Source organism: Triticum aestivum, chromosome 3D (assembly GCF_018294505.1).
Source record: "Triticum aestivum cultivar Chinese Spring chromosome 3D, IWGSC CS RefSeq v2.1, whole genome shotgun sequence".
Lineage (NCBI taxonomy): Eukaryota > Viridiplantae > Streptophyta > Magnoliopsida > Poales > Poaceae > Triticum > Triticum aestivum.
In genome coordinates, this window is record NC_057802.1 from 383334606 (window position 1) to 383360730 (window position 26125).

Sequence of the window (26125 nt, forward strand, 5' to 3'; positions counted from 1 at the left end):
CCATCTCAAAACCCAACCCGCCCCGTCAGCCTGCGTGCGGCTCGCTCTCCTCCCCCTTCCTCCATCCGGAGCGGCAGCCAAATCCGAAGCAGAGCACCGGGAGCAACACCATGAGCCGCGCGCTCCTTTCCCACATCCTCCACCGCCCGCCTCTCCTCGCGTACGTGCACTCTCGTCCTTGTTCTCTCTCCCGCGCGCGCTCTGAACGCTTGGGCTCTCGGAGCTGACGTTGATGCCTTTTTTTTTAATCTCTCCTGCCGTTCGGGCTTCGCGCGCAGGTCGAGGAGTGGCGTCCGAGGAGGAGCGCTGCCTTCCCGCCTCCGCGCTCTCCGCCTCAACTGCAGCGCGGCTGAAGCCACCGCCTCGGCCGATGAGGCGCCTGCTCCCCCGGTGAGGAAGTAAGCCCCGCCCGCGCCTCTTTCCTCGCCCCTGTGCTGTTCGACGTAATGCGTCTGCTAGGCTCTGCTCCTCCGGTTCGTGTTCTTGTAGTTTTGTGCAGCGCAGGACTCCGGGGGCACACATGATTGCCTGCATTCGGTCGAAGGTTAGGTTACGCGGACGACGCTGCTTGAATTGTGAATGCAATGCTGGAGAGTGTGCTTCAGTTGTGCACCGCGGGTGTATGATGCAATGCTACATCACGATATACCAATGCATGCCCTTCCACATCTGTTGGAGGGTTGGAAATTCCTACGCATGACTTGCTAGAGTTGCTGTTGCCGACTGCAATTCCTGCAAACCGTACAGTGAATACCTGTTTTGGATGGAGCAAGCTGGCCATGCCAGTTAGGCTTCACTTCACTTTTCATCCCACCATAATCATTTTTGCAGTAATCATTTGGTTTTCTGTGCTTAACATGTGTGCATAATGTTAAGTTGAACAGACAAATCAGACATGTTCAATAAGCCAACGGCAAGTTTTCACACTAGCAATGCTGTAAGATTATATATGAATATCACTATTCATTCACTACTAAGAGATCCCTTTTAAGTTCTGCAAAAAAGGGAATTCTTTGACCTTTTTTGTGTCTATATACTACTTCCCCTATTGGGGTCTCATACCAGTATACAAATATCGTTGCAACTCTCTGCACAGCAATAAAATGTTCATATTATTGTTGTGTTAAAATATCCTGATGTTAAATTTGTCCATGTTGATATTTGTATAGCAAGGTCACATTTAGCCCTGATAAATCCATTTACTTGTTTCTTCTTTTCTAATTTAAACAACAATCTATGTGCCTACCCACTGCAGGAAAAGAGTAGTTTCTGGGGTACAGCCAACAGGAATGGTGCACCTTGGAAATTATATTGGCGCTATTAAGAACTGGGTTGCACTTCAGGTACTGCATATTTTAATTTGTAACTACATTGTTCTATCAAACTGCAGTGGAAGTGCTTTGGCTTTACTGTTAGTATCTCAAAAAGGAAAATTTCAAAGCAATGAAACCAGGAAATATTCATCAAACAATATAATCACAAGGCTGGTTCAGTTATGATATTCTTCCACCTTCATCTAGTTGAGATGTGTCAACAATACTATCCAGTGCTAAATTAATAATTCAATGTATCAATGTTTTACATCTTCTTACCTTTATTTTTTGATAATTCCTTGCAGGATTTGTATGAGACATTCTTTTTCATTGTGGACCTGCATGCGGTAAGCATCTCATGGCCACCCTACAACAAAAGCGCAATAAATTTGTCTATAGTATGTAGTTGGTTGTGAATAACCTATTAACATAAGCTAGCTATTGGGTATCGGCATTCCCTTTTCTAATTTATTCAGTGCTTAACTGGGATGCTTCATTTTACCTTGTATGGTTGGATACTCGCCTAACACAAGCTACAACTCGAAGATCTTTGTGTGATACCTGAGGTTCATCGCAACATCTAATCAGACAATATGAAGTACTCCCTTACAAGAAGTATAAAAAGCACAGCCTCTATGTTAACCAAGCAGTGTTAATGCTGTATATCTGAACTACAGAGTTCTCTTACAAGAACACAAGCAGCTGCATAATGTTCATGTTTGACTATTTTATAATGATTTTTTCAAGATTTATCTTCATGATTCATTTGGCTAGCTGTGCCTAGCTTAACATATGATAATTTATGTTTACCACTATGTTAAAAAATGTGCAGATTACTTTGCCATATGATGCACCAGAGCTATCTAAAGCTACAAGAAGCACCGCTGCAATTTATCTAGCATGCGGCATTGATAGCTCCAAGGTCTGCTTTGTATGCTTATGCTCCGTTTTGGTGTTCCTGCCAGCAGATAGCTTTCTGGTGCTGAATGTTTTATGATACTTTGTGTGTTTCCAGGCTTCTATTTTTGTACAGTCTCATGTCCGTGCCCATATTGAGCTGATGTGGCTGCTGAGTTCTTCAACTCCTATTGGTTGGCTGAATAAAATGATTCAATTCAAAGAGAAATCACGGAAGGCGGTGCGTCATTCGCTGTACGATAGCTTCACTGTCAACTTATGTTTTAGCTGAATACCTCATAAATCATCATAGTGCAGAAGGAATTTTAAAAGATGACAGTTCACTTCACAGATAGACATGTTTCCTATGTTGTGCAGATTATTTGGTAGTCGAGAAATAGCACCTTTGCAATTCAGGACTGATATGAATAACCTGCAGTTAAAAAAGATCTCTACACCAATAATATGCATTGATATATGTTCCCTTGTGATTTATAATATCCTACTGAGCAATGAAAGGAAGGGAAAACACTAAATCTAGTGCTCCTTACAGTATACCGATTAAGAATACTGGTGCTCGTTGTCCACTGATGTATGATCATATTTACATGACACCATTCTTGCGAGAGTAGCATGTAATGATGACTAAACCTTAAGTTATAACCTCTACACTTGAAGGATTCAATGCACTGTTGAATCAGGGGTAAATATTCTTCTTGTAATATGTTACTATTTTCTTTGATATGTCATATGGTGTGTCTTATAATTCGTTATCACGGCGTTTCGTTTGGTCATCAAGATTGCTTACCTGACACCAAAGTTTTTCTGTACTTTGTCAAAATTGTTAGTTCTAGCACTACCAAGCATTAGTTCCATATTTTTAGTTATCAGATGAACCCAGGTTTTATTTTATGCATGTCAAACGAGTCCGTCTGCAACTTCCATCACGTTGTTAAATTTGTTAGATTTCATTAGAAATGTATTGCATTGCTCATGTTCTCTTAAATTACCAGGGTAATGAAAATGTTGGAGTGGCACTTTTGACGTACCCTGTTCTAATGGCTTCTGACATCCTTCTGTACCAGGTAAAGTTTGTTTGTGTCTTACCATTTTGTTATGTTAGTCCTAGTGTAAAAGCTCGCATTATTAGCATATAATTCAACTTCAACCTTTGTGCTTTTACACTGCATTCCTTGCATTGATCTCAACAATGGCTGGTTTGAATGGTTGCAGTCTGATTTGGTACCTGTTGGGGAAGATCAGACACAACATTTGGAATTAACTCGTGAAATTTCTGAACGTGTAAATAATCTATATGGTGGAAGAAAGTGGAAGAAATTGGGAGGGTGAGAAAGCTAAATTATTCCATACATCTTTTGCGATACCAGTAGCTGTCTCAGTATGATAATGTCATGTCTATGTGTTTGCAGGAGAGGCGGCTCATTATTTAAGGTGTGTGTAGTCATGCGTACACATGGTTTGGCATCACTTCAAGATACAACACCTTGAGCGAAGGGTGTTATGTACTTTTTCTTACGGAACTTTCTGGGTTATATGTTTAGGTTCCTGAAGCCCTTATCCCTCCAGCAGGGGCCCGTGTGATGTCCTTAACTGATGGTCTCTCCAAGGTATCATTTCTTCTAGTCTAAAGTTAATAATACAACACCTTGTATCACTTCTTACCTGGTCACGAACTAAAGTTAATACTTCTCTTATGGTTATTATACTGCTAGTCTAGATGCCTCCTTGATCACATACATAGTATTTGCAGAGCTGATTCGATGCACATATTCTAGTTACTTCCTCAATATGATGTATGTATATGTCTGTACTGTACTACTGACATTCTGTTTATTGACGATAGATGTCGAAGTCTGCTCCTTCAGATCTGTCTCGCATTAATCTTCTTGACCCAAAAGATGTAAGTTCAGTGTAATATGAATTCAATGTTCTGCTTTTGTGTTATTTTCTTTCATTAACTGACCGTGTTTATGTTTATAGGTTTATGCATTTTGATTTGTTCTGATAGATCTCTGACTCTTTGCAGGTGATTGTGAACAAAATCAAACGCTGCAAAACTGACTCGCTCCCTGGGTCTGTAGCCTCTCCTTCCCCCTCTCACCGCAATTTGAATTAATATAAAGCTGTTGGTAACGAATTCATGCCATTCAACTTGTACACTCCAGATTGGAATTCGACAACCCAGAGAGGCCGGAATGCAAAAATCTTCTCTCGGTCTACCAGATCATCACTGGAAAAATGAAAGAGGTCACTTTTGCATGCTTGAATAGTACACCTGCTTAGACAGAACATGAAACAGGGTCTCCTGCACATGGACCAACATCATGTTGTTGATAGAAAACATAATTTACCCATTTGGTTTTTGCAGGAAGTTGTTAGTGAATGCCAAGATATGAACTGGGGGACATTCAAGGCTACCCTTACGGATGCCTTAATTGATCATCTGCAGCCTATTCAGGTCTGATAATCTTTAATATTTGTGGGGTCTGATCATGTTCACCCTATCCAAGTATACTTGATCATTGTACTAGGGATGCAGGCATCGGGCGCCCGCATCATCCGCATCTGTCCACCAAAGAAATTAATACAGTCCGCATAACGCATCAGCCACTAAAGTAGTACGTGCTTTAGTTAATTCAATCTCCAGTGGACGGATGCGAAGATGTGGACGGTCCGCCTGCATCCCTGATTGTAACGTACACCCTAATTAGTTAACCAAATTATTCTCACTTGTATAACTAACTTAATCTTGCATATGCTCCCTGGTTATTATATTCATCTTTTCACCTTTCTGTAGGTTCGATACGAGGAGATCATGTCTGATCCAGGTTATTTGGATAGTGTTCTGCTAGATGGGGCAGGGAAAGCTTCTGAGATAGCAGACGCCACCCTCAACAACGTCTACCAAGCCATGGGTTTTTTGCGCAGATAGCATATGTAGAACATTTCACAACTACGGGTACAATTTTTTATAACTGCACAATGCTAGTCTTGCACTTGTTGGCCTTTCTGCTAGTGGTACTGATAAACATTTTGTTTGATGATACTTGGATTAGCCTTTTGTTCCTGGTTGTTATGGACACTGTTAATAGATATTGAAAGGATTATTTACTGAAATATAATGTCCAAATACCATCTCTGGACAACTTTACAGTTATTTTCTCAAAGTTACATGTGTGGTTATGGTGATATAGCTTATGTGTGGAAAATTTGCACAAACTGTACGCTCTCTGCTAATTGAATCAACAGAGCAAAAAGCTTCATGAAAACCCTCCACTTAGGACTGACGCGGATTGGCTGATGACTCTAGCAACCCTGTGGATCTCATGCTGTACAGATTGCCAGGACTCAGAGGTATTTGCTTTCTTTGCTGTCTGAATGGCATCATCAACACCTGGATACGCTTCCGCTCCATAGTCGTTGTACAGTGAAGGTCCATAAATCTGCGAGATTTCTTTTCCGTAAGCACGATGGTATGTAATGAACCAACAACCGAAACCACAACAGCTTACCATGTGTTTGTACCATGGTCTCCCAGACAGTCCTTCCCTCTCTGTGAATGCCCGTTCGGTCATCATCAGCCGGTCATTCAGATCTCTTACCCTCAACGGGTTGTTTCGCCACGGCGACCAAAATTTCCATGTTTGCAGAGCCTAGTTACCAAGATGAACTTAGAAAGCAAGGGGTTATAACTATGACCCAGCAACAACAGACAGCAATACCTGAAGTTCAGAATCCACTTTCAGCACTGCTCTATTGAGCTGTTTGATCGACTTGTGGATGGGAGATAAGCTGACAGGCATTCCTAGTACTCTCTTATTTATATCCACCGCACCATTCTGCAAAAGAGAGAGCTACTGTCACGATCCTCCAAATTTATACACTCCTAATTGCTGACACAAGATGCTCAGTTATGAAGAAGTTGCTCCATGATTCATGGGAGAGTTCCGAAGGACATGTTACCTCAAGCTCTGTTACATAAGAGCTGTAGTTGAAGGGTAGGATCTCCTCATCTGAAAGCCCCAAAGCAACAAGCCCCCATATGCTTGCCACTACAAGAAGAGATGATTTTAGCTTGAGTTTTGGCTAGTGGGCTTATGCAAGTGTTTTGCAAATGCAACAAAATTTAGCACAACATATTTCGATAATCAACTCAACCGAAAGTATACACGACAGACACTTATTCACTTGGTATAGTTAAGATGTACGCTTCATACGTTTTAGCAATGTCCCATGATACTCCCTAACTTTTTGTGTTGTGCCTCCTGCTGGATAGGCACATACAAGTTCCTGTCTGCAATGGAAGTCCAGAAATGAGAATAGTGGGCAGAGGAGCGCATGGAGACCCATGTTAACATCGAGCTTGTCATCTTAGGGCTGGCACAACAAATTAAAGAGCAGCTCCGAAGACAAGTTGCTTGTGGAGAGGGGTGTAATGTCATGGGTAGACTTGAAGGAGGACGATGAGAATGTGATTTGCTAGGAAAGTGGCACATCTCTAACCGATCCCCAATAACAATTTTCAGATTATTGGGGATGGATGCTTTCGCAGATCCACAATAACCCCATCCCCAATTGCATATGGGCCTCACTTGTCAATGAGATATTTCTTTAGGAAGACAACCACGGAGAAACAGGGTATTGACACGGTGTTCGACGGTGGGCTCCATGGTATTGGGAAAGAGGCACTCCCCCTCTATATTGGGGGAGTTGAGGTGATTTATTGATGATCACCAATAAGATGGGACGGGATTGGTGATCTGTTGGAGTTGATTTTTTTCCAACTCCCTAAATACTACTCCCTCTGTTCCAAAACAGATGACTCAACTTTGTACTAACTTTAGTACAAAGTTAGTATAAAGTTGGATCATCTATTTTGGAACGGAGGGAGTACTACATTCGTTCTGGTTTATTGGTCCTCATTGTATTTCGTGCCAAATTTTGACCATAAATTTAACTAACAAAATGTCTATGCATGTCACCAAAAGTCACATCATTGAAAATTATGTTCAAATATGAATCCAACGATATAATTTTTGTTAACATGCATTAACATTTTGTTAGTTAAATCTTGTGTCAAAAATTGACACATGTTACAATAAGGACTAATAAACCAGGACGAAGGTGGTACATAGGATTGGGACAAAATTTAAGATTTATTGGAGATGCTCTTATATTCTTAGCGGTCAAGTCTGAGTTTTCCCTATAAAAGGCAAACCATATACCCCTCCGATCGGGTTTATTATGCCCATAAGCGGAGGGAGTGTGTCCGTTCTTATAGAGCTCCACCGATCGGGCTGCCAAAAGCGAAGTAACTTTTTGATCTTTGGTTCGTCTTGCGAAGCGTAATAAATTTCCAGCACAACGTGGGCTGTTAAATGGACATATTAGTACTTCTACTTTTTTTTTATTGGACATGCATTTCCATGCAAACAACAGACGCGCGTGCAAGCGCTTTTGGCAGTTAATCGTGCGTGAAAACCGAAGAAGCAGCATCTATCCAGCGAATTAATTGATATGTCTTGGTACCTGTTATTTTTGGTTGGGGCTAATAAACCCTGAAGGAGGGAGTAGCTTTGCTAAGGCTGGTCATAGTGGGGAGTAACTTATACTACTGTCATGCATATGACACTAGTCTAAATAACTATCTTCATAGTGCAAAGTAACATAGTACTAGTGTTATAGAGGACTTCATTTATTAGCTTGTAGACTCATCTTATCTTGGAAACCGCTATGTTACAGTAACATATTATGTTACCACTTCTCATTAACTATATGCCACATAAGCAAAATTTTCTTGGAATGCGCTATGTTACTAGCTAAGTTACTCCCACTATGACTAGCCTAAGACTAATCACAATGGGAGTAACTTAACCAGTAACATCACACATTTCAATACAAGATTGCTTATGTGGCAGCTAATTAATGAGGAGAGAGGGGTTTGTGGTAACTTAGCTAGTTACTGTAACATCACACATTTTAATGCATAATGAGTCTATAGCCTAATAAATGAACTCTTTCATGATACCACTTATATGTTACTACCCACTATGGAGGTAGTATTATAGACCAGTAACATCGGCAAGTTACTACTCTATGTTACTCCCCACTGTGACCGATGGCTATAAGGACCCGCCATGTCATCTATAGCCATTATCTATATGCACTCATACAATAGTGTGGGCTATGAGGTTGGCTGTTACATTAGTATTTTTTCCATCTCCTCTCTATCTATTTCTTCACATTTATTTTATTTAGCGTATATAGCTAGGCTCTTGCATGAGAGCCCACTCCCCTTACTTTTTCACATCTCTCCCCTTCACATAGGCAAAAATGCCATGTAAGCGGGCTATAAGCTCACTAAGGTGCTCAGCACGGTGCATCATGAGTGGTGCAACCGCGTCCTCGAGCGCGACTTCCCTTGGTGCGCCCTCGGGCGTCGGCCACAGTGAGTTGGTCGATCTGGAGCACGGCACGACCCGGCTCTTGACGCAGCGTGGGCGTGGATTCGTCCATTCCCGGTGCAACGGCGACGCACAACCACTGTGTGGTGACTCCTCCCCGGCACTCGGTGAAGCGGCGTCTTCCGGTGCTGCCTCCCGCGGCACGGCTGCTGGCGGCAGCAGCGGCCAATGGCTCGTCCCCACGTGCCTTAGTAGCGGTCGACTGTGACGTCCTCGAGCACCAACACAGCGCGGCGCACGCCCCGACCACGGCGAGGTCTCCTCCGGTGAGGCCAACGGCCAGGCCGGCGGTGGCGGTTACCGAAATCCCCGTTGGGATGAAACCGCATGCGAGAGCAAATTGGAGAAATCTTATCCCTTTGCCATTTTTGCATTTAGATCTCTATAGTTGCAGGAATTAGTAAAACAGGCTGAATCAATGGACCAGGCCAATATTTGCACAAACTTCAATTTCAAAGATTTTGCAAATTGGTTCTGTTAACAGTGCTATTTACTAGCATTAATCCATTTTGGACCTTTTTTAGCATTTGTGCCTTCAAATAATGTAATCTCTGTTGAGTAATGTGTACTCCAGAATGAGATTGTGATGTAAATAATTTCCATGTCACGGCATGTTCAAATTATTTACCTTCACTATTTGCAGTTGAGATTTTTAATCTCTTGCAAAGTATACTCAGTACCTTTATATTACTGTTTTTCTGATGAGTATAATGTATTTCGGAATCTTTTTAAAATGTATATTTTCTCCATGTTCGCCACATGTCGAGAATAATACGTTTATTTGCAATTCAGATTTTCAATTTCTTACAAGTACAGATGCAGAATTCAAGGTGATCTCTTCAAATTGATGTTTGGGATCACAAGGTAGTCATATAGATCTACTGCCTACGTAGATTATTGATGACTACTGATAAAAGGCTACATTTTGTCGTTTCAACATTATGATTCCTTTACAAAGTGCTCTCTCGTACATTTTACTAATTCATGACATACGACATTAGGAGTAGTATCTACTGATTTCATCAGATTATACTCCCTAGTGTTGCAAGATCTACTCCATTCTTGAAGATTATCTTCGAAGTGTCATACTTAGCAATTTGAGACTCACACTAATAGTTTCAAGCTAACTTCTTGAAATACCCATTAATTTTGCAAACTGATTACATCATGATCGCTCTTGTGTCTCGTGAGATGATGTGTGCAATACAAGACCACGGTATTTCACCTCTGGTCGCAATCACACTACTAACAGAAAAATATTGTCTTATACATCATAAGGCATTATATTGATTCAGATCTTTGCATCTGGTTATTCTGTATCAGCAATTTTTCGGACACAATGAAACTCAAGGGCAAAGATTTGAATCTCACTTCAACCTTCAACCCGACATCACCAGCAGTGACGGGCCCTATGGGCACGGAGAACGTGAAGGTTGAATATGCCTGAACCTACATGTTTGGAGACTATGAATAGTCCCCCAGTCTCCTGAGTGATCAATATAATTAATGTCCATTTATGATGTGGTGATAACAACATAAGTATTGTTGTCATCAGACTAGCCATAGTGGGTAGTAACTTAGACTAGTAATATGCATATGTTACTAGTCTATGTTACTATCTCTATGATGAGGAGTAACATATGTGTGGTATCATGTAACACTTCATTTATTAGGTTATAGACTCATCTTGCCTTGGTATGTGTGATGTTACCCATAGTACTAGTAACTAGCTATGTTATTACATGCCTCTCTTTCTTCATTAATTGATTGCCACATCATCTATTTTATCTAGATATATGTGATGTTACCACCTATGTTACTCCCACTGTGGGTAGTCTCATATATTGTATCAACACTTTGGTACAAATACATATGTATGTATATATATATATATATATATCTGACAGTGATTTTCTTGAGAATCTTCATGACTATATATAGAATTCTACGGGGTTCAGTCTAATGAAAGATGATTTGTGCCTTGTGGACGTATGCACCACAAACTCTATACTCAGGCAATTTGAGAGAAAGGAGATATCTTAAAATCGCTAGACGCGATGAGGTATTTGTTGGCTCAACTCGAGTCATATTTACTATTCCTATGGGTACTCGAGTAATGTCAGGATGCCTTATTGCTTTCCGTTTTAACTTGTACCCTACTAAACTATAGAGGTATCCGTCAAAATAGTTTCCATAGCGAAACTTATGATGACAACAAAGTGGACTAACTTTTTTTTACCATATGCAACAAATATGGCAAGCACATTCTCTATGTATTATTTGGGTTGTACTACACATACTACAAAACCCGTTGCACATATTGCGTATGAGATAATTTTCCAAAATATCTTTTGCATGACAAATTTGGCATTCCCGGTTTGGTCATCATTGGCATTGGGTTGAAACCGAAACTATCAGCAATTCCAATGGTTTATGATTATTATGATGCTAAATTCTAATAATATTTGGATTTTGTGTGCACTACATGTGACACAGGGAGGCAAATTTTAAGGCTCGCACACCTTAAAGTGTATGCTGAACCACTCAGACTTCTTGAATGCATCAAGTCGAGGTAAGCGACTCTTCCCAACCATTGAGTAGACTATTCAGGTATTCCATGGTTCTAAAAGACATATCTACATGATGGTCTTAAGTGTGTGCTTTATTCACACAAAACCATCAGCTCATTATCCTGACATCGATTTCAAGCAAATCGAATGGATAGCATTGCAGAATTCTGCTTGAGTGCCTTCTCTATGCACCCGGATTGAAGTTTAACAATTTGTCCTAATGTCTAGACTCAAAATGGCTCGGTAGAATCTCATCCAAAGAATTGAGCTCATTGCATGATCTTTACTTTGGAATTGCAACTTACCAACTTTATGTTGGAGTCATGCAGTCTTGCACGCTCATGACTAAACTGCATAATATTATTTCCCTCTATATTTGATACGTGGAAATCTACCAAGTATTTCTCATCTGCAGTAATTCGGTTGCATACCGATATCACCACCCGGCATACATCATTGGCCCCTCAACATATAGTTGGGATCTATGTGAGGAATAACTGTATTACCGTTAATACCTCAAGCCCCTCACATGGGGAGTTATTCAAGGCCAGTATGCTGATTCAATGACGAACATTTCCAGGCATTAGGGAGAGATTTCAATTACCATAAAGAATGCCAGAAAATTAGTGAAATGTTCAACACATTTCTGCCTCAAATCCACATACTCAAAGATCCGAACCATGCATTCAGAAGATTTGCAAAAGATTGCAAATAACATGCCAGATTCATTTATTGACTACAAAGGTGTCACACAATCCTGCAATCCTGCAAAATATGTCGAAAAGAGTCGAGATACCAACTAAAACCACTCAACTCCCCATTCAAAGCAACATGGGGAGAAGTACGACAATAGTACATCAGGATTCAGCTTCTTGCAAGCAAGGATATCAAGGCATCTGGATCAGTAAATGCAAGTCAACTTTACGTTGACAGACACCTGATGGGTAATATACACCCAGTGGATGGGAAACCTCCACCAACCCAGGTCATAATGCTCACAATGATCGAGACATCGGAATACCTGACTCAGTCGCATTGGGATATCGTGAGCAGTCACCATGGGTACGATATTTCCATCAACTATATATTGATATATAGATTCTGGAGAAACATATAACCGGAAGTCTACAATTGTCGACATACATTTCTCAACTAGATTGCAAAAACCTTTCACATGATTCAGATCCCAGACCATGGCCATGGCGAAGTGTGAACAACACTCGGACTAAACTCAAGCAAAGGGTATAATCTAGGTAGAAATAATCTTGGTCAATAAAGGGAAGGTATTCACATAAGAAATACCTACACCAGTTTTCTTCTGGAAACAAAATTGAGAACAACGAGGTGGTGAAACATAGAGCAAGTATTGTAGCACAAGGGTTCACGCAGATACCCAACTATTCTTCAGAGGTGGAATCTCTTTCCAATAACTTATATAACTGGCATTACAAAGTCATCTATCTATGCAGTTGATAGATGTAGTGATTACATATCTATGTGGATCACTAGATTCAGACCTACATGGTTCGGTTGGAATCTCACTTCTGAATCGAAATGCAATATGCAACATACATTGTGTAAAATCATTAAGTCACCATACGTCTTATTGTTGTCGGTACATTTGGTACAACCGACGTAGTGAGTTCCTCACAAGGATTACTCCTACATTGATGATTACCCATGCATGTTAAGCATGTGATCATCTAAATGACGGAATTTGAGATGAAGGATCTGGGTAAAACCTCGAGCACCTTCACTCATACATTATGGTACACTACTTTGTATATATCCAAACTATATTGGAAAAATTCATTGTGGACAAATCTTATGCATCCATAACTCGCATGGCTTCGTTCTCTAGACGTAGAGAAAGATCCATTAAAACCATGAGTTGATGGAAATGCGATATTGGGACACAGGTTTCATATCCTAGTGCCATTGGACTCACCAAACATAATTGGTTGGGGCTCAAGAATATCTTTCGATATCTCCAAGGCATAAAATATCTTGTCCTAGTTTTTCAGTTTCAGAGAAATGTGGACACCAATATCATTGAATAAGACCATCAGATCCCTACTATGTTAGATCGTAGACAAGGTTGGTGTTACTGCTAGGTGTAGTAGCCATCTCATGAGGGTCTTGGAAATACACCTCATGGCTACATTCACCTACCATTATCTCAAAGATAATGTTGATTGTGTTGCCCGGATGCAAATAAGTTACGTAATAAGCAACATCGTTATATTGCATATCTTGCAAGTCAAATCACGTGACTGATTTGTTCACCAAGTCTCTGTCAACTTCTACTTTCCAGAAATATATTCATGGAATTGGTATGTGACGGCTTCGGAATTTGCAAGAATTAGGGGGAGTATCTTTCTGAATTGTTCATGTTCAATGCATCATATTATAGTCTTTTTCCCTTCATGAGTTTACTTTACATGTTCTCATAAACGTTTTTAATGAGATAATACCAACACAAGATCATATGCCATATTTTCTCTTTTCCCTACTAGGTTTTTTAGGAAAGTATATACGACATGTTTATTGTTCTCCCAACTCTATGGTTCTCACATATTGAGTTAAAGGAGACGATAACTATTGTATGTTGCATCAGTTTCTTCTTCTTTTCTCCACCGGGTTTGCAGGAGTTTTAGCAACATATCAAACATATATATCCTCACCTTTTCCCACAGGGTTTTGGAGGAGTTTTCAAGATGATAACACTTACACTAAAAGATATGGATTAGGGGGAGTGTTACGATTTAATTAACCCTATTAATCCCTACTTATCCTAACAAAGGTGGTTGCCTCATGTCCCTTCGGACGCACCCCTTCGGGGCCTATATAGGACGGCAGTTTGGGACACCTAGGTGTCCAGCCTTCTTATCTCTGCACCGTTAGATTGCATTTAGATGCATGTTGTTATATGGATATTGAAATTAATGGATATACTTATTTGGAAACAATGATAACGCTAATCATAAATGGGTATTATTAGCCCACGCCATACATGGTAACATATTTCTGGCCATGCAAAAATAAATGACATACATTTCATCCTTCCTTGTATATAATTAGGAGAGAGGAAAGCTTGAAAATAATGCCTCATGATTATATAGTAAACAGTGTAAATGTCCATATACTTGGGTACATGAACATTTTATTTTTGTACGTATATGATTTGAGGTATGTCCATATACTTGGATACCTACAATATTTTCGTACGGTTTACATAGCCGGGTATATACAAGTACAAAAACATTCGGGTGTACTACTGATCTATGTCGAACTAACATTTTCCGGTTTGTCGCACATTTTCCGGTATGCTGTATATCTCAAATTTTTAGTCGGGTATATACATATTTTACTTTGGATATCACGTTTTCCCATATATCGTATATCTCAAATTTTTAGAAACGTAACATTTCTGTTGTCCGAGGTATCTAGAGTACATACATGTATCCTCTTATTAAAAATAATGTAGGTACCTAAAATATATTATGTATTCTCAAGTACCTAAAAATTAGTGTATCATTTTCGAGTATGTATCGTCCAAAGTATATCAATTTTGTTTATGTCTACAAAGCATGCGTATAGTGAAAAAGGGTATGCGGGTATGATATCTTAGCTCCACATACACACGGGAAAAATCATGTGTGTGTATTAGCACACAATGTGCATAAACTAAAAAGAATCGTGTGTGGGTATTTGTACGCACGAAAAAATCATCTGTGGGTATCAACATGCATCATATTCTCATAAAAGTAAAATAATAATTTAGGTCACATTTTATATTATTTGGTCACCTTAATTTGTATAGAAACATTAGGCGTTAAAAAAGTGTGACCCAGCCTTATATTATTTGGTCGTATCTGATACCTTAAAAATCAGAGCATACATACATACCCTCTTTGTTTGGAAAGAATCATTGCTAGGAAATCAATAGTATATTTTTTTTGGAAAGCATTGATGGTCGTAGTGCATGCAAACAAATTTGGAAAGTCAGTTTGTGGTGTATTGTACATCATGCACTACGAATATGAGTTGCCTTATAATGGGCCTAGGTGCCCCGTACAATTTACCTATATATACAGCTAACATAAAGATCCCCTGACCCTCGCTCATCGGAGCCATAAATCCAACTTTGGCATGTTCATCGGTCTTAAGACCGCTAGTAATTTTAGCATAGGTTCGTTGCTATGGGGTACCTGCGACATGCCTGCGGAACATGGGATCTCCATACTTCTCCATCCATGTGAAGTCATCATACACGCTATGGTACACTGCGTATTCTGCAAACAAGTAGCACGCTTATTCGACTTGATCTAGTAAAAGAATTCACAATCATTCAAGTGCAAATAATAACATTTCAGGAATGTAACTTAATGAACATAGGCAGATAAAAAACATAAAACAAACCTGACCAAATAGACATTTGGACTGAAGGAATACCAATATGTTGAACAAAGGCAGAATAATCTGATCCTCCACCTCCTAACCTTCCAATCTTAATAAATAAGTGTGTCATCAGAAATCTTAAACTTGCATCTAGTATAGCAAAAGCATCACACGCCTGAACTTAGAAAAATGGAAACATAACTATGTCTAAACTATACATTCCTTGTACATGTGCAATGCTCAGAAAACTGACAACAAATTTGTGTGACAAGCTTTAGCTAACATTAAGTGCTTACCAGAGAACCATCAGAAGCCATCCACATGTCATACAGACTTTCTGTTCCATTATCGGGATTTTGAACCTTCCTCGAAAAGAAAGAAAACACAGAATATTAAGAGAAATAGAAAACCCTCATCACTAATTTCACTTTTTTGTTTTTATTAGTTTGGGGTCTAAAGGCTTTGTTGTTGTTGTTAGACATTCCTGATTGTAGTTTTTGGCAACAATTCCATTACACAATAAACTATTCCTTCTTTCAAATCATCAAATGTATCAATTATAAGGAATTGCAAAACGAGCAGAGCACAGGCCGGAGAGAAAGGAATTTACTGATTGTGAATTAGTTGCTCGATTGTCCCCTAGGCATAATTGCACGAGCCATGCATTTCAAGTCGCTTGTAGTTTTTGGCAACGTACGAGTTATGGCTTGCAATTGGTGCCTAAGAGCATCTACAGCCGGACCTCTCAAACTCGTCTCATACGTTCGGGCGGGCCACCCGGTCATTGACCAGTCACATTTTTTTGACCCAGACAGACGCCTCAAACGGGCCTCAAACGCCCGGGCTGACCGGCACCCCTATATCCAGCGGAAATATGGGGCGGATATGGGGGCGTTCGGGCACGCCCGCCATGTCAGACTGACGAATGGGTCCCAACCAGAAACACCCTCAAACCCAGCGGTCCGAATCTCATCTCCTCAGTCGGACCGGTGGCGCCGCGTGGCGCAGCTCCGATGGGCTGTGTAGTGCATTGTCTGGCTATTTAAGTCGATTGGCGGCACCGAAACCCTACCATCTATCCACATTTTTCTCCTGTCCGCCGTCGCCGCCACTTTCCGCTCCACCCGTCCGCCTAGTAGCCATGCCCCCACGCTGCCGGGTGAGGAGCGAGCCATTTCGGACTCCGGAGCGCCGGCTCGAGCAGATCCGGGCTAGGCGCGAAGCCCGGATCACCGCGGGGCTACCTCTGGATGCAGTGGATTCGGAGGAGGAGTTGGAGGAGGACTTTGAGGAGGAGGGGGGTGAGTCGGAGGAGGAGGATGTGGGGGACGTTGGCGACGGGGATCTCAGGCCATCCTCGATTTCCTTCGACCGGAGTCGGCTGCGGAGGCAAGGCGCCGTCACCGGCAGGAGATGGAGGTGCAAGAGGCCGCAGAGGAGGCGGAGATGCTCGCCTACATGGATGAGGTCGAGCAGGAGGAGGATGAGCCGGAGCCCTCCTACCCGCCCATCCAGCCGGCGCCCGGCACCGTCGTCGTGGGCATCTCCAACGACGAAGGGTAGCTAGGGTAATACGTAGATGTAGTACGTAGGATTTCTTTTGCATGCTTTGAATGGATCTAGGGGATGAAATATGAGAGAGATGGATGCAAAGTGGCTAATTTGAGGCATGCCCGGTCAGTGCCCGCGGACGCGCCCGGGCGCGTCCGCGGGCATTTGAGAGGCCGGATTTGCCAAGTCCGGCTGTAGATGCTCTAACTAAGCCAAAACATAGAGCAAGTTGGTATATATACTAAACTCGCCAAAGTTTGCCATATTTTATTCTTTTTGCCAAATTTGCGTAAGGTTAGATCATCAAAATTGGAACCACTTTGGTTAGTCTAAAGGGAATTTGTGCCACAGTTTTCTAGGTTATTGACATGTGGGACCAAATAGATGCCTAAGTCAAGGTGTGGCAAATTGTGGTTATGAACGAAACAGGCCTTGGCCAAACTGTAACTTGCCAAAAGGACCTCCAGATCTTCTCACGTAAATGCTATGGCATCATGGAAGAAAGTGGCCCATGGCGGTTGGATCTGAACCAAACGTTACTGTATATTTTTGCTGTTGACTGAAATGACATGTCTGTTTCAATTATTATAGTCTCTCCATTCCAAAATACTCCCTCCGTTCCGAATTACTTGTCATAGATATGGATGTATCTAGATGTATTTTAGTTCTAGATACATTCATTTCTGCAACGAGTAATTTGGAACGGAGGGAGTAAGTGACTCAACTTTGTACTAAGTTTATATTAAAATTAGTACAAAATTAAATCACTTGCGTTGAGACGGAGGGAGTACCTTTTTACTCGCTTGCTTAAGCAATTCATCAAGTTGAGGAGTGGCTGACGCGTCAAGTCCAGATCCAGACACCCCAACATCTACATTCAGGTAAGCAACAGTTCTCGAAGTTAGCATTGCCCTGTTCTCTTCAACCCATTCTGTGGATCCGATCTGCAATTTTGCAAGGAAATTAGTATGAAAAGGACAGGTGAACTGCTTGATAATAGTCAAAGGGAGAGAGAGAAAGAGAGAGAGAGAGATAGATAGAGAGAGAGATAGAGAGAGACCAATCCGTACTCTTCGGCATCCCAATTACACAAAATGATGGTCCGGCGAGGTCTCCAACCCTTGGTTTGTAGCTTAGACAACCTTTCAGCTAGCTACATTCAACTTAAGTTAACAAGCCAATGTGTTGCACCAAAGTAGGCTACACCAAAGGGGTGGCATAGAGTAACTGAATATGTCATACCTCAAGCAAGGCTGCCGTTCCGCTGTTCGGGTCAGCTGCCCCAAATGTCCACGCATCGCGATGGTTGCCAAGAATAACATATCTGTATGTGCATGATAATTATTACTCCCTCCGTAAAGAAATATAAAAGCGTTTACATCACTAAAGTAGTGATCTAACCGCTCTTATATTTGTTTACAAAGGGAGTACTGGATATGTAGTTATTCATATTGCAAAGGCCGGGTGTAAATCTTTTAAGTAATAAAAAGCGCCCCTTTTCGAAAAATTGTAGTTATCTATGTACTGAATCTCTTACATGCAAAATCATCAGTGGTAATAAACAGTTGAAACCTAAGATAGTTCTTAGTGTCTGTTTCAAAATTGTAATCCAAGATATCTCTAATTAACTACTGATGAAATGTAGCTGAATTTCTATGATTCAATTATAACATTGTATATACCCCTGTACCAAGATATATTTCGATACGGAGGGAGTAGTTACAAGTTTGTTGAAATTTCGTTATCAAGGGTATTCATGTGGCCTATGGCCCGGATTTGGACTCGGTCATTTGGAGTTGAGTCAGAGGGCACACTGTTGCCAACAGTAGGGGGTTTGGTGGGCACTGAAGTGGAATTCCCATTGAAGTGAAAGTGTATGGCAAAAATGGTGAGCGGTTTGGCCATTTGGGGATATTGACCACAAAAAGGAGAAACGTGGAGAGTTTCGTTTACCTGTCTGGTTCTTCTTTCCCTTCGATCACCGAAATAACATTCTGAATAGTAGCTAGCGTCTCATTCCCCTGGAAAGAAACAAACAGGCATCACTCAAGTCAGGAAGTGGAACCAAAAAGAGCATAGGCAGATCTCATCTCCTTGGCAGCAACTTACTGTGTAGGACAGATTGAGCACCGCCGGCCCGGGCCCGAGGTGGTAAACCGGCGCGCCCTCGCCGCCTTGCCAATCCTCCGGCGCGACATCCCCGCCGACAAGCCGTAGTATCTCCTCCCCGTCCCTTCCCGACACCGGCAGCGCCGGTATCCCCGGCATGTCGTCCGTGGCCATCGCCTCCGCGACGCTCACGCGCTCGCACCCTTCGGACGACGCCCACATCGGCGTCGTGGGGTCCCCCACCCCCTTGAACGTGCTCCCCACCTGCACGCCGGTCGGCGGCATCCACGGCCCATCCGGGAAGGCCTTCCCCGGCGTGTAGTCCTTGGGGTCGGTGAATATCACAGCCGCCGCCGCGCCAGCGTCACGGGCGTTCTTCACGATGTCGCCCCGGTACACCTTGCCATAGCGCGCGAGGGCGACCTTCCCGGTGACGTTTACGCCGCGGGAGGCGAGGTAGGCGTAGTCCTCCGTGCGGCCGTAGTTGGCGTAGACCACCTCGGCGGCGGCCGAGCCGGACGCGGCGTAGGCGAGGAAGGTGGGGACGACCTCCGCCGAGGCCGCGGCGTAGGGGTCGCCGGGGTAGGTGTCCTGCACCAACGCGAAGGCGGTGGTGTCGCGGCCTGGCGCGGAGAGGGAGAGCGAGCGGCGGACGGGGTAGGAAAGGAGGACTTCGTAGGGCGTGACGCGGGTGGGGAAGGAGAGGGAGGAGAGCGTGGAGACGACGTGGTCGGCGGCGAGCGCGTTGGCCTCGGTGCCCGCGAGGTGAGGGCGGACGGTGAGCGCGCGCAGGTGCGCGGCGGCGGTGTCGTTGGAGCCCAGTGAGAGGAAGAGGGACTGGTAGTACGACGGGGCGGGCTCGACGAGGAGGTGGTAGTAGGCGGCGAACAAGGCGCCGACGAGGAGAGGGAGCGGGTGGAGCCTCGCGGTCGCCCGGGGAGGAAGAGGAGGGGTGGCGGGGATGAGCGGGGCACGCAAGCAGGAGTCGTCGTGGCCGAGCGGAGGCGGCATGGCGGCGGCGTCCGGCGTCGGCACTGGCGAGGCGGGGTAGTCAGTCCGGTAGTGCCTGGCCCTGGCGTGTGGTGGTGCGGCGGGAGAGCCGGAGCGGAGTGGGTAGTAGAGTAGACGCAGGGAACGGTAGCGTTTCTCCCTGTCTTCCGCTGACATCTGGGTCCCGGTGCGATGTTTACGTTTTATACGTTATATATCAAACGTTCCTTCCAGCGTAACATGCGGCTAGCCATCCAGCGTTCCTTCTCCATCCAGCGGCTACCAGCGACCAAAGTGAAAAAAGCTACTCACACTTTGCAGTTTTAGCCTGAACAGTCAACAACCGAGAGCTGAAAAGTGATTTATATGAGTTGTTTTTTTAACAGGAACAACTAGACTCGGGATATCGAAGAACTGAAAACTGAACAATTTAGTAACACTTGTCATTACAATTTACAAGTAACTAGTATAGAAATTCTGTAGCCAAATATGTTTAAATATACGCATGTTTTGCAATTTTTTTATTTAGGTCCACACGAAAAATGCGTTGGATACCGTTGGACACACCGGTCGACCCAAACGAAAATGCGGACACACCTGTCTGCTCAGCCGACCCAAATGAACAAAAAAACAAAATTCGTGCCCATTTATGTCACTGGCCCAAACAGACTCCCATTTTGCCTGGGTTCTGTCCGTTTGGGTCGGCCAAGCGGACGTATTTGTCTGCTTTTTTCATTTGGGTCAGTCGGGCATGGCGGGGTGCAGGGAGGGACGAGGCGAGGCCGGGCGAGGTGGTCCGGCGTGGCAAAAGCGCGCTAAGCGGCAGAGAGCCGGACCCGACGAACGCGATGTGCGCGGGCACGGTGATGTGGTCCGGTTGGGCGATGAGGGTGACGAGCGCGTCGGAGCCTGAGGTGGTCGAGCGGGCGGCGAGCGCATCGGAGCCTGAGGTGGTCGAGCGGGACGGTGAGTGCGTCGGAGTTGTGCACCGCGAGGCGTGCCTCGAGTCAACGCAGAGGCGGACTAACCTTGAGCGGCGCCTGAGGGAGGTCCGTCGCACCTGGCCTTGAGTGGCGCCGGAGGGCAGTGCTGTCGCGCCTGGAGCTAGCTATAAAATAAGGAGAGAGAAATGTGGGTGGGTGACAAGTGGGCAAGGCCCGGACACAAATGACGAGCTGGACATAGAAAACGTCCGGTTTGTGTTCGCCTCCGATCCAATGCGTTTCAAATTTAAGACGAAAATAGGTCCAAGTAGACACAAAACAAACACAAAATAAAAATGAGTCTCTCTATTGGGTTGTGTTTTTATCCACGCAGATCCAAACAGCCACGTGCACACAAAATGGATCACCGTATTGGAGTTCCTCTAACAACCCCTCGTCCCCTTTTTTCACTTTGGTCGCTTATTGACGTGAACGAGCCCGCCTAGTCTTTTTCACCGCGTCGTCCCCGTTGCTCTGAAATGGCTAAGTGCTGGCCTTTTTCGCTTTGCTCGCTGACGGCCGTTGGATAGAGAAGGAACGCTGGATGGCTAGCCGCATGTTACCCCGTGACTGCCAAAAGGCATGTCACCTGATCCTAGTCCATATCTTTGGCTGTCCTTGGTACTAGAGCTGCAAAGAGTCGAATTGAAGCGCTGAAGTTCGCTCAGCTCAATTATATCAAATTTTGGACGAGCTCAAACTAAGTGACGCTCAAGATTAAGTTGTAGAACATGATTTGTGCCTAGCTTGTAACGATCTCGAGCTAAATGAGATGGTAAAAATTATAAGCCTATGATGATTATTCCAACTAGATAAGAACACAACACGACATAATTTTGTATGGCTATCTCATCGTCTTGATCTCTCGGGTGAACTGGCAATAGATGGTGGTCTTCGTAGACCAAAAACAAGAAAACAAAGGTGCATATGCTGGGAACTTTCGCCAAAATTAAAAGAATATTTAAGACATAATCGATCATGCATCATAATTATGCCTAAATCTTCTCTGCAATTAATTAAACTTCCATATTTGCTCATAAATACTCTCTCCATTCCTTTATATAAGGTGCATTTGTTTTTTATAAAATTTCACAATGTAAGGTGCATTTCTTCTAATTTCTCATAATTCCTTTATTAGCCCTTCAGAAAAAGGGAAAGAATCTCTCTCCTGATTGTCTATATCTCTCCTGTAGCAAAAGAAGGAAATTATCTCTCTGTCGATTGCATGTATCTTTTACTTTCCTGGACTAACTTATTTACTTGCCACTAACCAACAAATTTGTCAAGGGTAATTTCGTCCTAACATGTCTATAATTCCGTGCCTTGGTCACCGTGCCAAAAATAATACACCTTACATAAAGGAACAGAGGGAGTAAATTGAAAGAAAATCATGGACAACATCCATGGTAACAAATTATCTTATTTAAACTTAATGTATGGCATGATCATTTAACATAATGATATTTTATCGAGATATCAAGCTAAAATCCAGTGAGCCAATATTTGCTCAAGATCGGCTCGTTTCTCGGTCAAGCTACATAAAGTATTCAAACTCAGCTTGTTTCCTTTTTAGTCGGTCTCGAATCAAGACAAAAAACGAGTCGATCTCGAGTGGCTCACGAGCCTCGAGCTTTTCTTGCAACCCTACTTGGTACAGCGTGGCGTGTGCTTCATCGAATAATCTTTTTTTAGACGAGATTCGTTGACTAATCGTGTAATATGTTTTCGACCTATTATCCGTAGTCACTGGCCTAAAGTTGCAAGGACATTAAACATCACTGAACGCTCAATATTCGCCTTTCGCTTCAGCAGTTTTCTAGATGAGACTCATCTGTCTATTTACCATGTATGACACTACTTTTCAAATGTTTTCGATGTTGCATGTGAAACTTGATGCTGTTGTGTAATGGCGTAGCTATATGCCTATATGGTGTATCTGAGTACTGAAGCTATCCGATGTAATTCAATTATGAAATCCTGGTTGCTGTAATACAAATATGAAATATATGGTGTGTTTTATAAGAAATGTCAATTTGATTACTAAATGGATTATCAATAATAGACCAATTAGCTTGCTTATTGGGGTTTTCTATTATAGATGATTTCTCAGACAACACCGTGGGCGATGAACTCAAAAAACCCACACGGTTTCTAGAAAGTAGGCATGTTCGATAAGAATTACACACGATTTCGGCTAGAAAACTGTTTGCGTTAGGCCACCTTGCACACATGTTTACACATAAAAAATTGTGAGTGATATACATACGAATGAAAACGTTTTTCTGGGATTCACTGTGTGGGATATACATACGAACGGAAACTATTAGGCCTGTATAATTGTCTCCCATGCCTCGCCCGATTGCACACGAGCTCATTTTGCCTCGTGTGTGTGACCGGAGGACCTATCCCCGACGGTTTCTGGGTTGTGTGGGAAGGACCCCCTTATCGCACACACTCGCCACGCGACGGTTTAAAACTCCGTCGCGGAAAGGGGTTAAAAACCGTTTGTATATGATGTCTTTGCACCAGTGATCGGTAAGCGGTAAATGAGAAGATTTATCGGAATATCGGTCGTTATCTTGAACAGAGGATCCTAATATGATAGGTATTCAAGAGAGATATAATAAAAACTTTCATATAGATCATTGAATATGGTAAGTTTGATTCCTTGCAATAGTTTTACGATATTAAGATGGTAATATGTGGGAGGTATGTAACACCTCAGTGTCATGCAACAGTAACCCTCTGTAATTAAACTAATCATTTTTCCAAACAGTGCTTAATCACCATTGTTCAATATCCCATTTGAAATTCCAGTCAATTCAAATTCAAGTGAAGTTTGAAGTTGCTCAAAAGTTGCTGAAAAAATGTTCATCATTTGTCAAAAATTCCATAACAATTATTTGTTAAGGAACACAACATCACTTTTGTGCAAAGATGAGCATTACCAATTATAACAGCACAAATTCAGCATTTTTAAATGCTATCCTATTTATGGAAAATACCAAATGAATTCTTCTGGTCTCCAAAATATTTGTGGCACTGTCTATAATCACCAGGGATTTAATGGGACACCTCCCAAATTTTTCCTAAGTGAAATAGTTGACCAAATAATTCCCTTTCTATCTCTATTAAATAAACAAAAGATTATATAAAAAAAGAGAAAGAGCACAGGCCACTGTGCACCGGGCCAAGTGCACAGTGCCTGGCCCGAGCCAACTGGCCCAGCTAGGCCGGCCCACTCCCCCTCCCCGGTCGCTTCCTGTTCCTCCGACCGGGCGGGACAGCGCGTGCCCGTCGCCGCCCAGCCACCTTGCCGGCAACGCCCGGCGGGGGGATAAGGGGCAGCCCCGACGCCTCGGTCCTCTCACCTGTGCCCCACTCACTCCTCCGCTTTCCTCTGTCGCCCCACTCCTCTCTGGGCTCTCCCCAGATCCCCTTTCCCTCCACCTCCACGACACGCTCGTCGCCGGCCACTTCGCCCCGCCCCGACCATCGACGCCCCCGCACCTCGTCGACACGTCTATGAGATCCACCGTCGCCCTCTCCATCGACTGGTGCCGCCCGTTGTTGCTCCTCAGCTCTGCATCGCGAGATCGCCGTCGTCTTCTTCGTCTTCGGTTGCTGGCGAGCTCCGTCGAGTCCGGCCGCCCTCTGCTGCTACTAATCCTCCAAGGGCCACCGTGTGTGCCGCTCGGTGAGCCCCTCTTCCTTCCCCATTTCTCTAGTCGCCGATGAGCTCGTGGCCGTCGCCACAACCGCCGTCATCCTTGCCCGAGCACATCACCGTGCTCCTGGTGCTTCCAGGAACGCAATGCGCGCGCGCACGCATCCTACCGTGCCCCTAGCCCTATCCCCGACGAGCGCCCGAATGCATCGCCGCGGATCTCGTCGCCGGCGAGACTCCGGTGACCTTTTGGTCACGGGCTAGTGCCCAATGTGCTTGCCGCACTACATAGAGCACGCCTAGCCCTTCCGTTCGAGCTGCTTCACGCCGTAGTGCCGTTTCCGTCGAGCACCCATACGCGCCGCTGCCTCTGCTCGTCGCCGGCGCTGATTCCGGCCAAGTCCGATTGTGCTACCGCCACCACTCGACGCGCGGCACCGTGAGCGTTTGAACGCTGGTGAAAACGCGCGTTTTGGCACTCTGTAGCGAAAATCCGAGCCTCTCCGGCGAACTCGCCGCCACGGAGAGCTCGTCGGCGCAACTCCGGCGCCGGTCGCCAACGTGGCACACCTGGGGCCACCCCTGGGTCACTGCCAGCGGGCCCCGTTGACTGGGTTGACCCAGTCAACGTGCTGACTGGGCAGCCCAGTGCCGCTGACATGTGGGCCCCGTGTTATTCAAGCAGGTTTTATAAATAAATAAAATGTTAATTATATTTAATCACTAGTTAGTCACTGAATAATGGGGCCCACACCCCTAATTAACCCTGTTAGATTAGTTTAATCCACTGTTAAGCTAATAGAGGCTGACATGTGGGTCCCAGTGGCCCCACTGGTCAGGTTTGACCTGGTCAGCCGCTCTGTTGACTGATGACATCATCAACCTATCATGCTCACGTCATATTCCATTTCTGTTAATATAAATAATTTTAGTATATGTTTTAAACTTGCAAAAATCATAGTAATTAAACCGTAGCTCCGATGAAAATGTTTTCTACATGAAAGTTGCTCAGAAAAACGAGACGAATTCGAATACGCGGTCCGTTCATCTGTCACATGCCCCTAGCATGCTGAACATGGAACATTCCCCCTTCGATCATCTGTTTGACACAGGACTGGAACCGGGAAAACATTCTCGGTTGAATTCCCCCTTCACCTAT

General features: G+C 43.7%; 2 protein-coding genes across 2 annotated transcripts; one reads left to right on the forward strand and one right to left on the reverse strand.

The window, feature by feature from the left end:
* LOC123079054 (tryptophan--tRNA ligase, chloroplastic/mitochondrial) lies at nt 1-5388 on the forward strand. Its single transcript, XM_044501726.1, has 15 exons — nt 1-160; nt 279-398; nt 1256-1343; nt 1619-1660; nt 2146-2235; nt 2329-2451; nt 3224-3295; nt 3444-3556; nt 3641-3662; nt 3773-3838; nt 4075-4131; nt 4258-4304; nt 4397-4478; nt 4600-4689; nt 5029-5388. Exons 1-15 carry the CDS (start codon nt 111-113, stop codon nt 5161-5163), a joined length of 1197 nt encoding a protein of 398 aa, XP_044357661.1. The 5' UTR covers nt 1-110; the 3' UTR covers nt 5164-5388.
* Nucleotides 5321-20425, reverse strand: LOC123079053 (probable glutamate carboxypeptidase LAMP1). The gene is made up of 12 exons (XM_044501725.1): nt 19327-20425; nt 19171-19238; nt 18460-18541; nt 18278-18370; nt 18009-18161; nt 15963-16028; nt 15688-15775; nt 15477-15560; nt 6195-6283; nt 5954-6070; nt 5744-5884; nt 5321-5674 (listed from the first exon to the last, which is right to left on the reverse strand). The coding sequence occupies exons 1-12, from the start codon at nt 20335-20337 to the stop codon at nt 5492-5494; spliced, it is 2175 nt and encodes a 724-aa protein (XP_044357660.1). The 5' UTR covers nt 20338-20425; the 3' UTR covers nt 5321-5491.
* Between the last annotated feature and the right edge of the window lie 5700 nt (nt 20426-26125).